This window comes from Dromiciops gliroides, chromosome 4 (genome assembly GCF_019393635.1).
Source record: "Dromiciops gliroides isolate mDroGli1 chromosome 4, mDroGli1.pri, whole genome shotgun sequence".
Classification (NCBI taxonomy): domain Eukaryota; kingdom Metazoa; phylum Chordata; class Mammalia; order Microbiotheria; family Microbiotheriidae; genus Dromiciops; species Dromiciops gliroides.
In genome coordinates, this window is record NC_057864.1 from 428,539,322 (window position 1) to 428,555,593 (window position 16,272).

At 31.7% G+C, this 16,272-nt stretch overlaps 1 protein-coding gene across 1 annotated transcript in view; it reads right to left on the bottom strand.

Annotated features, from left to right (window-relative positions):
- The window catches only part of COL11A1 (collagen type XI alpha 1 chain), a 290,689-nt gene that overhangs the window by 162,870 nt on the left and 111,547 nt on the right, over nucleotides 1-16,272 (bottom strand). The window contains 11 exon segments of the mRNA XM_044002791.1: nucleotides 445-489; nucleotides 1,052-1,105; nucleotides 1,450-1,494; nucleotides 2,171-2,224; nucleotides 3,603-3,647; nucleotides 3,763-3,816; nucleotides 5,944-5,997; nucleotides 6,199-6,252; nucleotides 6,389-6,442; nucleotides 8,067-8,120; nucleotides 11,863-11,919. Of these exon segments, the coding sequence (XP_043858726.1) occupies nucleotides 445-489; nucleotides 1,052-1,105; nucleotides 1,450-1,494; nucleotides 2,171-2,224; nucleotides 3,603-3,647; nucleotides 3,763-3,816; nucleotides 5,944-5,997; nucleotides 6,199-6,252; nucleotides 6,389-6,442; nucleotides 8,067-8,120; nucleotides 11,863-11,919 (570 nt within the window).

Sequence of the window (16,272 nt, forward strand, 5' to 3'; positions counted from 1 at the left end):
ATGAGCACAAAGTCCCATCTACACAAAGAAAGTGGTGACAGTTAAAAGTTCCAAATTTACCCCTTTATCATAATTTGTAAAAAATACTATTTCACAAGCATATTTAATTACATTTTTTACATGAGAGAAAAGGAGGGCCCAAAGGTAGGAAAAACCTTCCCTCGTCTAATGGGTTTGTGAAATTAATATAGCTGAGAATGTCACTTTTGGCAGTTGTCCAAGTGACAGCTATCTGAACTTTTTATCAGCCTCAGTTAGTGCTGTATGAATGAATTCTTCTTCTCCTTCTCTTCCATAATTTACAGTGGTACTCCAGAAAAATCCCCATGCACTAGGCCATAAATAGACAATATTCATAACATAAGGAAAAGCTTTTAGGTTTGAATTGAGGTTGTTCACACCAGTTCAGTGACTAGAAAAGATTAGAGTAACATGGTAACTTACTTTTTCACCAGGAGGGCCAATTGGGCCTTGGGGACCAGGAAGGCCCTGTTTTAAAACAAAACAAAACAAAACAAAACCAGTTAGGACAATGGCAGCAATCACTGAATGATGGGATTGTTTTTCTTTTAAAAATCATCTTTTAACAATCTATTTCACATTAATTATTCAAGGGGATCAGGAATGATTAATGTCATATTCCCCTCTCCCCACTTAGTTCTGGAACTTTGTTGGTGTTTTTGAACTAGCTACCCTTCTGGCATTCACTCTGTAACAGGATACTATTCAGAACCCTCCTGCAGGTGTGGCTATGCCTGCTGGCATTCCGGGAACATTGAATGACTCATTTTTCTCTTGGAAGAAAGGGGCCTCTGCAAGCTCACTTTGGAACACACACACACACAGACACACACACACACACACACTTGCTCTCTCTCGTTCACTCACTCTACTCCAGCACTACATTTGTACTGTCTATACTATTCAGACTTATTTAGAAAATCCTCAGGCTTTGTCAATTTTACATTTCAACATATATTACAATGCAAATGTGCATTTACTAAATTATCTCAAAGTACACACTATCATACATACATTATTGTAAACTTACTTGTGGGCCTGGAATTCCTTGTTGACCAGGAGGTCCAGGTTCCCCTTGAGGGCCCTAAAATATGAAAACAGAAAGAGACTTTAGTGATGGCTTTCTATTATATATATATAGTATATATATATGTATATATATATATATTACTTCTTCACCTAAAATTAAATCTAGAAAAGCCTGTTTTTCTTCTGAAGACATTACATACTAATTTTCTCATGTTTCCTTTCTTTCTTCAAACTTTATTGATATTTTAAACATTTTAATTCACAAAATTTAAGTGAGGATTGAAATTATTTTCTTTGACAAAACATTGCATTAAGTTCATATTTTAGATTTATGAATTAAAATGGCTTAAAGAACCTGAATCTTAGTTTTGAGTTATTTTGTTGAGATTTTAAACATACCATATTTCCTTTCGGACCAGGTGGGCCATCCACACCTGCAATACCCTGGAAAAGGAGAGAAAATCAATGCAAATGATTACAAATCATGGATGGCACACAAAAAAGGAAAGTAGAGAGGAGAAAAGAAAGGTAAGAGCAGAAAAAAGGAAGGAAGGAAGGAAAAAGGAGTAGAAAGAAAAAGGAATAGATTTTATAGAAAAAAATTCTATAAAATCAGAGTTTTCTTTATTATAATATCTATATTCTCTCTCTCTCTCTCTCTTTTTTTTTTTTTGTGCGGCAATGAGGGTTAAGTGACTTGCCCAGGGTCACACAGCTAGTAAGTGTCAAGTGAGACTGGATTTGAACTCAGGTCCTCCTGAATCCAGAGCCACTGCTTTATCCACTGTGCCACCTAGCTGCCCCCATATTATATCTATATTAAACTGGTACATAATTTAACATTGTTATTCATTTGCTTCTGGAGATTTGGCATGAAAATAACTCTAATCTAGAACAAGTAACCTGAAGGAATGAAAAAGAAAAAAGGAAGAACAAAGAATCATTGAGATTCATAGGCTTTATTAATAGAATTAGAAATCAAACAAGATGGTGGAAATGGGTTGACTCCTGAAAGTTAATGTGGATTCACACATTTAAGGAATTTAACTATGAGATTTCTTTATAAATTGTTCAATCCCGCTACCCCCCTCCCTGCATTTTCCTTCTACATAATACATACAGGCTGTCCTGGAGGGCCAGGTGTTCCTCTGGGTCCCAACAGGCCTCGTGGACCCTACAGGAGAAAAAATAAATCAGTCCTTAAATATTCTCAAAATGGGCCTTTATTTCTGAATGTCAACTATTCACTAAAATATCTAATGCAATGTTTAGAGTACAAATTTTTGTGGAAGTCCCTGTTCATTTTACACAGAAAGGTGTTTTAAAAACCTATATTAAAGATGTATAAATATTTTTGTTTATACAGATCTACAAGCCAGAATGCATAACAATGACTCTTTAGTATGAAAAATGTATATACTTTCATATGTGTAAATACACATATATCTCTAGGGAAATTTACCAAGTATAAAATAAATCATTATATCTCAAAGATGTCCTTCAGTCTCAATGTTTTTAAAATTTAGAAATCAACATGAGACCCTGATTTTCTACCAGAAGACTACACAGAATGAAACCAGGTTGTTTCTTATTTATTCTGCATGTCTCTGTATTTCTGTCAGAGTACTAACTGAGGTCTATTTAGAAAGGTAAAGAGGGTTTTTGAAACTCACTTTCTTTAGAGACTAATTTTCTTCAGTGAAACTAACATGCACTTCTTCATTTTAACTCAGTTGACATTGTAGTAGAATAAATGGTAAGACATGGGTTTTAGTCTTGATTCTGAATTTAATCTAATTGACTACTAGTTTCCTCAATTGCTAAATGAAGAAATTGAAACAGATGATCTCTAAGTTCCCAAAGTTTAAATACATAACTAGAAGTTTGAGATCTTCCTACTTTGTCTGATTGCAAAATTTCCTAATCTGTTGTCTTTTTCTTAAGAGCTGATTTTCACTTTTCACATTCATTGTATCTCCCATCCTCACACTCCCACCCAACACACACCAGAATTTTTATCTATTCATAAGCACTTTCTAAATCTGCATACTTGTTTTGAACTAACAATAAATCTCCTACTAACCCAAACCGGATAAGAAAAGAGATATCAATATCTGATTAAGGGACTAAATTGTTTTACATATTGCTACCTTTAACTTTGTTCCCAGTTCTCAATAAACTTGTTACTCTTTTCTAGATTTTAAGGACAAGAATGTAAATCTTATCTCATCAAAAAAAAGTGTGTATATATAAATATATATGTAAACATACATATATTTATGCTTATATATGTAAATACACATGTATCTGTGTTTATATATGCATATTTAAATATGTAACTGATTCATTTCACAAGTACCCATAATTCTTATAAAAATATTTTAAAACCCTATATTTACTATAGTAATAGAAAAAGTATACTTCACATCCAGAATAGATTGGTAAAGAAATATGAATTAATTTAGTCATGATCCATTTTTTCCCAAAACATGAAGGTCTGCATACTAGTTTTTAGAACAAAATTATAAAATCAAGAAGAAAGTTGTGCTTACAGCTTCACCTGGAAGACCTCTTGGTCCAATTTCTCCATCTTCTCCCTGTCATTGATAAAACAAACCATTCTAATGAAACTGCATTTTATCTCCACCACTACATTAGTGTTTTATTGTGTTGAAAATACTCATTTGATAAATAAAATTTCTCCCAACATACTCTCATTCCATCTTCACCAGGAGAGCCAGGAGGACCTTGGGGGCCACGTTCTCCCTGAAAAATAAATACAAATATAATTTGAATATGCTAACAAAGTAGAATTTCACAAGTCCACCCAGCTACTCTCCTAACCAAATAACTCAGGAATCTTGGATGTGAAAACTTATTAATATGCTTTATTTGCTTTCCTCTGAATACTTCCTTGATAAACACACCTCTACATTCTCAGAAGACAGTTAGGCCTTTTATCTGATAATGCTAGGCAAATATTTCCCATAAGAATAAATTCAGTTTTTTTTAAATCACATTTCCTTATAAATATACAAAAATATTTTCAGGCATTTCATTATTATGATCCAGTTTACTTTTTAAATATTGAATAACTTATTTCACTATCTTTTAAAACATGATTTTTTTCTTATTTTTTTGAAAAATAAATTTGCATAAACTGCTTTTCTTTTTTATATTATTACTGTTCACTAAAATATGACTCTGCAGGACTGAAAAACATATAGATTTAGTTTGCTGAAACTGTATTTTATGTTGACTGTCTTCAGATTTCCAGTATAATAACAGATTGTTTGGCTATATTTTCAAAGAGTAGTGAGATTCTCATCCTTTCACCCCTCTTTGTTTCCTAATGCTATTCCCAAGGCTATTCTTAAACTCTAAACTCTGTAGAGGAAACATAAAGGATTTCAGAACTAACTCATTCCGTTTATTGTTAAATGTTTGCTCAAGATCTCTTTATGTCAAGTGTAACTGTGAATGTATGTTTTTGAGAGTGAGTACTTCTCACTCTCAAAAACTCAATGGTACTCAATGGTAAATGAACAATTCTTCTAATGATCATATTGACTTCTATCTAGTCAATGAATGAAGATAGATAGATAGATAGATAGATAGATAGATAGATAGATAGATAGATAAAAAGAAAGAAAGAAAGATAGATAGATAAAAAGAAAGAAAGAAAGAAAGAAAGAAAGAAAGAAAGAAAGAAAGAAAGAAAGAAAGAAAGATAGATAGATAGATAGATAGATAGATAGATAGATAGATAGATAGATGGATAGATAGATAAAGTATGGTGCTTTTTTGCTTCTTTTGCTATCCTGTATTACCTAAAACTCTGCAAGGCATATAATCAGCTCAATAAATGTTAATGATCAATTATGTATATTAGACATTCACAAACAGTGTTTGTTCAAACGTGGTCAGAGTTTTAGGTTTGGAAGACAGGTTTGAAGCTTGATCTTAACACTAGTTATATTAACATGAGCAAAGTCATTTGGCCTCTTTTAGCCTCACCTGTAAAAAGGAGATCATATATCTAATAATTCCCAACTCAAAAGATTATTCTGAGGATAGATATAAATGTGTGTGCAATATTAAAGAGCTATTTTAATTTAGCTAGTTTTAGTATATACTCTCTTGTGTGATCTATATAGAAAAAGTAAATTGGTGAAATAAGGCAATTGTCAGATAACTTAAACCAAATTGTAACTCCAAACATATTTTCCTCAACCATGCAGACATTTTATGTAGAAATATTAACTTGGCTGGACTTTATTTGCCCATTGCGTGTGTATACTTTGTACATATGAGTGTGTCTTAGATTTCTATACATTATTTTAAAAGCTCCAAATAAATATATTATAGCAAAAAGCTTAAATGATTTGGAGGATTCTGTTATAGTCAAGTGAGAAAGGACATATTAAGTAGCTATTAATTGCCAGAAAATGTTAAATAGTGTAGATACAAAGAAAAGCAGAAACATTTCCTATCATCAAGAAGCTCACAATATAATGAGGGAGACAATGTGCCGAAATCTATGAACAAATAAATTATATGCAGGATAATTGGGAGATCATCTCATAGTGAAGAGACTAGCCAGAAGGAAGACCAGAAAAATGCTTGCAGAAGGTGAGATTTTTGCTAAGACTTGAGAAATAACATAATTTTTAATGTATTTATAGTCATATTTTCAGACTAATTTTTCTTCTCCTAATTATTCTTCATTCATTTAATTCAATTCTATAAACATGTTTGAAATACCTGTCACATACAAAACACTATACCAGGAAAAGTTTCAGGTTTGTTATAGGAATTTAATAATATAGAATTTCTAAAATCATAAACTACTCTGGTTATTCAATAAGGAAAAGAAACATTTATTTTATTTACTCTGTGGCCTTTGTCACCAGGTAGACCAGGAAGTCCATCAAATCCTCTGTCACCCTGTTAAACAAAACAAAGAGAAATGACTAATAATCAAAGTAATCAAATATGAGAACAAATCGCAAGAAGTTGCTAATCTGAATTTTTAGAATTCTTTCCTATCTACATGACTCACTTTAGTAAAGAAAAATGTCATATGGTAAATTGATACAAGAATATAGGTAATATTAAAGTGAAGGCCCAAATATGAAAACCACTGACCTTTGCTCCAGGTTCTCCTGGCATTCCTCTTCCTCCATCAGCACCTGGGCGACCCTGAAAAATGCCAAGCACATTCTCATTTACGTGATTTCTTATGAGATAGTAAAATAAAGGAATGAAAGAAAAACATAAAATAAAATAAGATAAAAAGAATGCATTTGGTAATCTTCCCAATATAATTAAATCATACCCTTTTTCCAGCTTTGCCAGTTGGACCAGGAGGACCTTGAATACCACGAGGACCCTATGTTGAAATACATCCATTACTCCATTGTGCACCATGATGGATCGAAGGTGTAAATATTATTGGCCAGATAAACATCTTAGAATCAAAAGTCATTTATTTCTTACTTTTTAATTCAGCTATTTTCCATCCACTTAAATAGGTGAAAATTTCATTTTATTATTTTAAAAATTAGGTAATAAAGAAAGAAGGGGGGAAAATTTTAAATAAGTTCTACCAACTCCTTAGTTAACTAGCAAATGAATACATTTATGCCTCTAATGAATTGAAAGCAGCGTCTGTGTTTCTTAAGTCTAAATGTTAGCATATGAAAGTGAGCTATTATCTAGAAGCTAATTTAAAAAGAAGAAAATGTGTGTGCTTGTGTCCTAAAGTGATATGCCCTTTTATTCACCTTTAAAAGACTATGATCTGGCCAAATTTAATAGCCAAAATGGTGAAAATCACCGTTGCTTTGAGAATAACTTCCTAATACTGATTCAGAGTAGAAGTTAAGAATATGGAATATGCTACATTTATATACATAATCATTTTTTAAAAATTCTACCTATGGGGGCGGCTAGGTGGCGCAGTGGATAGAGCACCGGCCCTGGATTCAGGAGTACCTGAGTTCAAATCCGGCCTCAGACACTTGACATTAGCTGTGTGACCCTGGGCAAGTCACTTAACCCCCACTGCCCCGCCAAAAAAAAAAAAATTCTACCTATGGTTTAAAGCACATGTGAAAGATAATAATAAAATGAAACATATGGGAGAGATGAAATAAGTTCATAACTGGTTTTTGAATGTAGGTCTAAACGTAACGAACATAGTTACAAGAAGTAATGCAGTGTGATGGGAAGAACAGACGCCTCAATAGCAAGAAGATTTGTATTTTAGTTCCATCTAACACTAGCTCTGGGAAAGTATCAAATTATTTAACATCTTGAAGCCTCAGTTTTTCTCATCTGTTAAATGAGGATAATATTTATCATGCTTACTTCACAAGGCTGTTGTGGGAATAAGATGATGTAACATATATAAAAGTGTTATGTAAACAGTAGCTTATTATAATATCAGAATTTTATGTTTTATGGATATTTAGCATACATAATAAATTGGTTCATTATTACATTTAGGGGTATGCAATGAATGAAATTTGAAAAAGAATGTAATATGAAATTGAAATTACTCAATTTTTATAAAAGCAGTGACCATATTAAGATACTGGACAGGATGCTATATTGAATATTAATTGTTGTTTATTGATTATAGGTAAAATTTGGTTTAAATGTTTCCCACTTTCATTTCTCCTGTTAGATATCTAGCCATAGGGAATTTTCTATTCAAAGAATAAATAGAGCTTGAGGAAGGAGATAGGATCTAAGGAGTTGTGGGTGAGTCATTTCACACTTCTGACACTCACTACCTTGTGTGACCTTGTGGAAGTCCAATAACTTCCTTAGGACTTATTTTTCTATTATGGAAAAGGAGGGTATTGAACTATGTTGGCATCAGAAGTTTATCACAAATGTTGATATTTTTGAATTTCACTTCCACTGCTTCTCTGCTCTGAACAATGTTTTGCCTCTGGTATAAAATAATTTAAAAGGAAAAAAAAAAAAGGAAAAATCTTTGGTTTTACCTGAGGCCCTGGTTCACCCCCTTCTCCTTTAGCCCCGGATGAACCAGGCCCGCCCTGTGTAAAAGGGATAAAACATGAAATTAATTAAACTTAATATTTTCCCAATGACTTATTCATATTCATTTCCCTAGGCTTAAAAGGACTCTTAATGATCTCCTCAAAATATATCTTGTTAAATTTATAAAAAGATGACTATACCTAAACTTTAAAGCAAAAAAATTCTTCTAAATATAATTGAGCCCTTATATTCCACATAAGTGTCTGAATTTTATTTGATTTTCTTAAGGACTCTACAATACTCAGATGAATCTATGATCTCAAAGACACTCATAAAATAACATGACCAATTTTTTTTCTTGTATTTTCCCAGATCACATAAGACTCTCAATGAGGTAACTTGAAAGTTATCCTTATAGATATCCTTATAACACAATAGTGTTATAACTGTATACACATCAGAGTTGGTAGGATTCTATTTCTTCTATTGTTTTCTTATATTTTTATATTCTTTTAAGTGCTTAAACTCCCTAAATTCTATAGTAATGAAAAGCTAAGACAAGATGCTATTCTCATCAGTGCACTTCTCTTAAATTATTGTCAAAAACATTTTTTCAGATACTTTTTCCTATGAGAATGAGCCCCCATGAAGAAAATATTTTATAAATATTTATATTATTCAAAAATTACAAAAAAACTTCAAGACAAAATATAATTTCTTTTAAAATGTTATTTTTCAAAATGAAGATAAGTCCATTTAGTGTGGAAATGGCTTTTTAAAAAATTATTACACAAATGCATAAGATTGTCCATATCCAAATTAAAATTGAATTTGATAACCATAATTGTTTAATGCTGAAGAAATGATCTTATAGATACACTTAAAATATTCCTCAGGGTATTTAATCAATGTACTCTCAATTAAATAGAAAGCTGAATCAATGCAGAACAGAGATGAAAGTTATGCCAAATCAAAAAAGCTTGATTTCTAGAGCCTCCTGGTGGATTTAGAGAAAAATAGCTATTGGTGTGGATATGATGAAATACTGCAGGTGGAACATCACAGATATTCTTCTGCAAATTACTAGTGATATAATCAAATTTTCAGGAAAGAACTCTTTCAATTAATTTTTATTATCAACCAGACCAATTTAGCATTAAATCAGAGTGGTAATTACCATACATCATTGCACTCAAGGTAATTAGAGAAACAAATTATTTTAATTAACTTATTTTATTATATAACATGAAATAATAAACAGCAATTACTTAACAGGAACATGAACCACAGTACCCATCTTCTCATTCTAAAAATTGCTTCCTTCTCTCCATTCATTGAATAGAGACCTGAATTCCTAGGCTTCCTATTTAATTTGCCACAGTTAGTTCTAGACATAGAAGTTCAGTTTGTCAATAGGGAGACATAAAATGGAATACAGTGAGAAAATGTACATATGTTTTTTCTATGAAAAGCAAAAACTCATTTATTTACTCAGAGTTCCCTACACAAATAAAATCACATATTTGCTAAAAATTATGAAAATTACAGCAAACCAACAAATTCTACCATACTTCCCTTTTTTCACTAAATACAACAAAATACTAAATTCTGACATTTTTTTTGGATTTCATCCTTTGCACTTTTTGGAATATTCCATACATTCCCTACCCAGTAAATAATAAATTATAATTAAAAAGAAATAATAAAATTAACATTAATTTAATTTAATATATATTTTCTAAAAGGATAAAATTTCCAAATAATTCACCATCCAATTCATGTAAAATTTCTTCAGGATTGTACACATTGAAATCTTAGTACAGATAATTTCATGTCTTCATCAGTCACCACAAAAGGAAACACAATGTATTTTGCCTGAATCTAGCACAATTGGAAGAATAAGGAAATTTTGATGTTAATTCTACTTTCCTTAGATTATCCAGTCAATGTCAATTTCCCTCCATATTTTTCACAAAACTTCAAGGTTCTTTTAGTTAAGAAGCAGATGCTACAAGACATTCACTACTGTCTTAGAAAATGCAGGGGGAAATTTCTTATTTAAATAATTATGAAATAATTTCTACAAAAATGGAAAATTTAGAACTATAAAGGGTTATTGTAGGGACTACATCTGTGTTTCTTTCTTTCTTTCTTTCATACTTTTACCACAATCTAGTAAAGCGTTGGATACTCAATAAATGCATGATGCTTATCTAATTGATTTGTAAGGTACAAAAAAAAAAAAAAAAGAGTCCTGTGGGACTCTAATGGACCAAACTATTATTTAAAAATGCGAATATATCCACATCATCCCTAGAGCTCAAATTTTATTATTCCTAAGTAAATGGGGAAAAAATAGAAAATAGCATGTTAAAGTTTAACTTTATAAATATTTAAGTGATTACAAATCTGTTCCTTTTATAAACATTTAAATCATTTAATCTTTAAAGTACATTATGTAGAGCTCATTTTCTCTTTAAAAATGAAAATAATTTGTCAATCTAATTAAATCAAACATGCAGACCAAACATTCCTTTCAAAGTTTTCTTGATTAAATAAACTATATTTATGCTTCAAAAGAATCCATCCATCAACATCAAAGCAAATTAGTATATCTTCTAGGGTTAATCATCCTATAGCTTGCTTAGTTTTCTCTAAGGAGTACATTTTTGTGGGACTAAGATATATTTTCATATTTTTCCAAATATTCTTTAATTGCAAATTAAAATATGATGATCATTTAATTACATTAATAAAGAGGTCTTTTGGTTATCAGATTTTAAATTTATTTTTCAAGGAATATCAAATTTAAGAGAATCTAAGATCTTTTATTATTATTCAAATTTTTAAAGCTTGTCCTCCAATTATATAACAGATTGCATTTTTAAAATACAGTTATTTTAAGGGCTTTAAAGATAGTATTTGGTACCTTTAAGCCAGTTGGCATACAAGGAAGGGGAAAAATAAACTTTTCTTTCCCTATAAACATTAACTTTTTTCCTACATTACTTTTAAGGGGAAAACTGTATTCCATCAGAACTGAAAAAGAGGTAAGAAATACTGCCAGGAGCTCAGATTGTAGCAAATATAGAATCTGATTCCTCATCTACAAAAGTCTTATGCTTATGTTTCATTATGTCATGGGGCTGTTCTTAGATTCTAAAAGTCTATACCAACAAAGCACACATTTGGATGGGTATTACCAAGCTGGAGACATTTTGACTATTATCTTCTGAGGTAATTAGTCTACCTAATTTCTGAGAATATTATCACCAAAAAGTTCATCTCTAGATGATTTCAACACAGTAGCCCACCCAACCATCTTCTAAGGTAGAGAGGGATTTTAACATATCAGCTGAAAACCAACCCAATAAGATCCTAGATCTTTGGAAGTATTAGAGAATGCTAGTCCATGAAATAATTCAATTTTTACATATAACTTTAAAAAATCTTTCAATAACTTAAAAGGCTAAGTTTCATGATGATTTATAAAAATACCTCCACCTTCTACTGTAACAATAGCATTATCACTTCTAAGCTATTTAACCTTGATATAAGGAACTCATGAATATTAAAGAATAAATTATTATGAAACTGAACAGAATATTCTTAAAATGTTGACTCTGATAACAGTCATATATATACATAATCATATATATGTATATGACTACATTCATATAAATTTATATGACATTAATATATGTGTGTATGTGTGTATCTATCTATATAAATTTACTAATAAGTGATTGGTCAATGCTTATTATATAACATTATGGCATTTTGTAGGGTGCAACATACCACAGGACCTGGTCTTCCAGTTAGACCCATTGGGCCAGGTGGACCTCTGAGAGCAATCTGGAATTAAATGGAAATAAGATCAAGAATGCATTCTTATAAGAGTATTCTGACTTTCAAAAACTGATATGAAGAAGATATAGAGAATCTATGCACAATTAGCCCAATATAAGTAGCCCAATGCTAGAAAAGTTGCCAGTTCATCATCAATGAAGAGCTATTTTCCCCATGGATGAAAAATGGCAATATTGCTGCAATATGTCATATAGCATCCTATAATTTCAACTTGGAAAAAGACCAGATCCATGACTCACATTAATGCAATTTATTTAATAGGGAGGAGAAATCAATTTCCTGACAATTTCAAAACAATAAGCAACTTAATGTAAATATAATTTTCTGCTGTGAAGCAACTTTCATAATAAGGCGGACTTTTTCAGATGACAATTTTCAGCATAAATATATTTCAATGGGTAAATTTGGCCTTTGTTAAATAATTGTCTTATTTTTTTCTAGGAACATATTGTTATGGTTATTAAAAGGATGCAAATAAATATTGAATAATGCCATTGTGGAGGTATCAACAAAATGTACATTTTGAATTGTGTTATGCCTCACTTTCTTAGGATGTAATATCATCCAAGAAAATAAATTTGATTTCTTTGTGACATTAGGCAAAATATATTGGCTCCATGGGGCCATGAATGTCCATATTGAATATGTGAAACATGGAACTGTCATCTTTAAAAGCTGTGACATTGGGGCAGCTAGGTGGCACAGTGGATAGAGCACCGGCCCTGGAGTCAGGAGTACCTGAGTTCAAATCCGGCCTCAGACACTTAACACTTACTCCCTGAGCAAGTCACTTAACCCCAATTGCCTCACTAAAAAAAAAGAAAAGGCTGTGACATTTTTGCTTCAGTGATATAATGGTAAATATTAAATTAATGTGATTTTTAGTAGTGGCCAAATACACATATCATATTTAGGCATCACACAGATAGAACTCATTATAATATAAGGAGTAGACTAAATCATTCAAGAAAATTACAAAGAGCACCAGATTTGTCAAAACCCTGATATTGACTTGCCATATGACCTTGAAAAAGACATTTTCCAATTCTTAAATTTAAACATTTGTAAAATGGGAATTATAACTCATGTCATCTCTTTTGCTAGAATATTAAGAATAATGACACGAGGAATGCAAAATTCTTTGAGTAAGTATAAATGCATTACCTCTTTAAACAGCTAGGTGATGCAGAGGACAGAACATTGGCTATTGAGTCAGAAAAATCTGAATTTAAATTCTGCCTTAGACATTTCCTAGCTATGTGAGTCTGGCAAATTCACTAAAACCTCCTTCATTTATCTCTTCACTTAACCAATCTCCTCATAGTTTCCTCATCTATAAAATGGGGATAATAATAACACCAGATTCAAAGGGCTGTGGCAGGGATTGACTGAAATAACATTAGATAACATACAGTGCTCCACAGGTCTTAAAATACTATATAACTGCTAGCTATTGTATTTATTATTGTTGTTGTTATTATTACATCAGGTTGAATATAATCTGTTTCTTTAGGGATAAATGATAGGGACTATAGGAAAGCAAATTTAAGTTTAAATCTTTCCACCTATTGTCTATTTAAGAATGAAAATTATTTTTATTTACAGCCTCTCAAGACAATTTTCTTTCAAGCCTATTGAAATAACAAAGCATAACAAGCCAAAATTTAATTATGGAGGGAACTGGAGGCTCTTCGCAATCTCACTCCAACATATATACCCAAACATTTCTTATTACTTCCCTTCACATATCCTACATTCTTGCCAAAAATATCCACTGACTATCCCTTGTTCTTTCCCTGTCTTCTTCCACCTCTTTGCTCTTTCTCATTTTATTTCCCATGACCCTACCTCCAACTGTCCTCCAAAACCAAGGGTGTCAATCACATGCCATGAAACTACACTAAACCAGGATAAACTATAATTTGGAAATATTTAATAAAATAAATATAGAGTACAACATAGATGATGTTAATATGGGGTTTTCAGAGTCAAAACACCACCCATCCTTAATATCTATTTAAGTTTGATATTATTGTTCCAAGCCATTTCCTTCCCTTAAGGATCAATTCAATTGCTACCTTCTCTTTGTATCTTTCCCTGACCATCCTACAGGAACTAACCTCTCTTTCCTTAAATTTCCACAATTTCCTCTGGATCTTCTCTTCATACCTATCTCACTTCCCTTTATATGACAGTAACCTACCCCTCTGCTGAGATGTCTAAGTTTCTTTGTAGTAGGACCTGGGGAAATTCTGGTATCTTTAACACTGATTTGTACATACAGGTATTTAATAAATGTTTAACTGAATTTAATTGTATCTTGAATATTTAAAGGGTAGCACAGTAGATAGAGTGCAATACTTGGAGTCAGGAGATGAGTTTGAATCCTATCTAGACATGTATTAGTTGTAAGAGATAATAAGGCATAGCCCAAAGAATACAGGACTTAAAAGAAGACAAATGATCAAATCCTACTTCTGACACATACCTACTACCCATCTGACCCTATTTAAGTAACCTCTCTGGGCCTCAGTTTCCTTATGTGGAAAAGAGATAACAATATCCATAGTCCCTACTCTACAGGGATTGTGAAGATAAAGCAAGATTATATATGTAAAGTTGTTGGTATACTTTAAATTGCTATATAAAATCTATTATTTTTTATTTATAGCTATAATTACAGGACCTGATCTGAAAGCATCTCAGTTTGTTAATCTATAGAACAGAATTAATTACACTTGTACCTCATGGGAATTTTGTAAGAAAAGCATTTTGCCAAATTAAAAGTATTATGTAAACGTATCTTATTGTCATTATCATCTTCATCATCATTATCATTATTGTTGTTGCCATGTACCATACAATCTTTTTAATATTATTCTTACTGTGCCTCTTATGTAACAAGAGCTAACATTTATAAAGTTCTTTAAAATAGCAAAGCCCTTTACATCGTGTGTTTTTTCTTAACCTGATATTAACTCTGAACTGATAGTTATCCCCGCTTTACTGATAAGGAAACTGAGAATAAATGTTTAAAATCATTTGCCCAGGGTCATATATCTTGTAAATGTTTGGTTCAGGAATGAAACTCTGGTCTTCTTGACTCCAAGTCCAGCACCTTATCCACAATGCCATCCTTTGACTTAAAGCAACCATAGTTCTAGATGGGAAAATATTATAAAGATGCCATTTGAAATTTGTCCTTTCACATTCTATTGAGATTAGAGTAATTTTTAAAAATAGCATCCACACTCTATGTTTTACAAATATGTAGCTGACAACAGCTTTCAGCCAAGAATATATAATAAGGTGGTATTATGCCCAGATAAACTTAATAGGCTTACAGACTATAAAGATTACAATTTGGTATCCAATGAGTTATCAAGCCCATATACTACACATTCTGGGGCAATGTGTTTTTTTTTTAATTAATGGTAGTTAAATCTTAGTCACTTAGTTTTATGAGCTACTTAACACTATAGAGTAGAGCTAATGAGGCCATGTACAAGGGTATGATCTCAACTGACTTTACTAAGAGGAGAGGCCTACTTCTATAACTTGCATCTCTAATATAGAATATGTTCTTGGAATAATTTGATTTTGAATTCTCACTAATCAAACTGTTACCTCCCTCAAAAAGAGGTGATAAAATTTTATATGTATATATATATATATATGTGTGTGTGTGTGTGTATATCTATATATATATGTGTGTGTGTATATCTATATATGTATATGTGTGTATATATATGTATATATGTATGTGTATATATGTATATATGTGTGTGTGTATATATATACACACACACACACACACACACACACACCGTTCATTACTGTTTTCCTCCAAGTTTTGGCACAATACTTAAAAGTCTCCACGTTGGAAGGCCCCTGTGCTACTGAAATCAGTAGTCCAGTCCCTATTCTTAGCCATCCATTCAGGAGTCCTTCGATGGGAGGTTTTATCTCACCAATTAAATCACAAGCCTTTGCTGTATAGACATATTCAGAGCTCACCTAAAATTCTGTTCATTAGTGTAGCTTCTAACTGACTAGGAATATCATTCTTTCCCTACCAGTATATTTGAATGTTTTTAGTATCTTGTGACAGAAGAGAATCTGAAACTTTCAGAAATTTATGATTGTTGAGTTGTTTCAGTAATGTCAGACTTTTTATGACCCCACTTGGAGTTTTCTTGGCAGATACAGGAATGGTTTGCCACTTTGTTCTCCAGCTCATTTTATAGATGAAGAAACTGAGTCATATAGGGTTAAATGACTTACCCAGGGTCACACAACTACTAAGTGTCTGAGACTCGAGTTGAACTCAGGAACAAG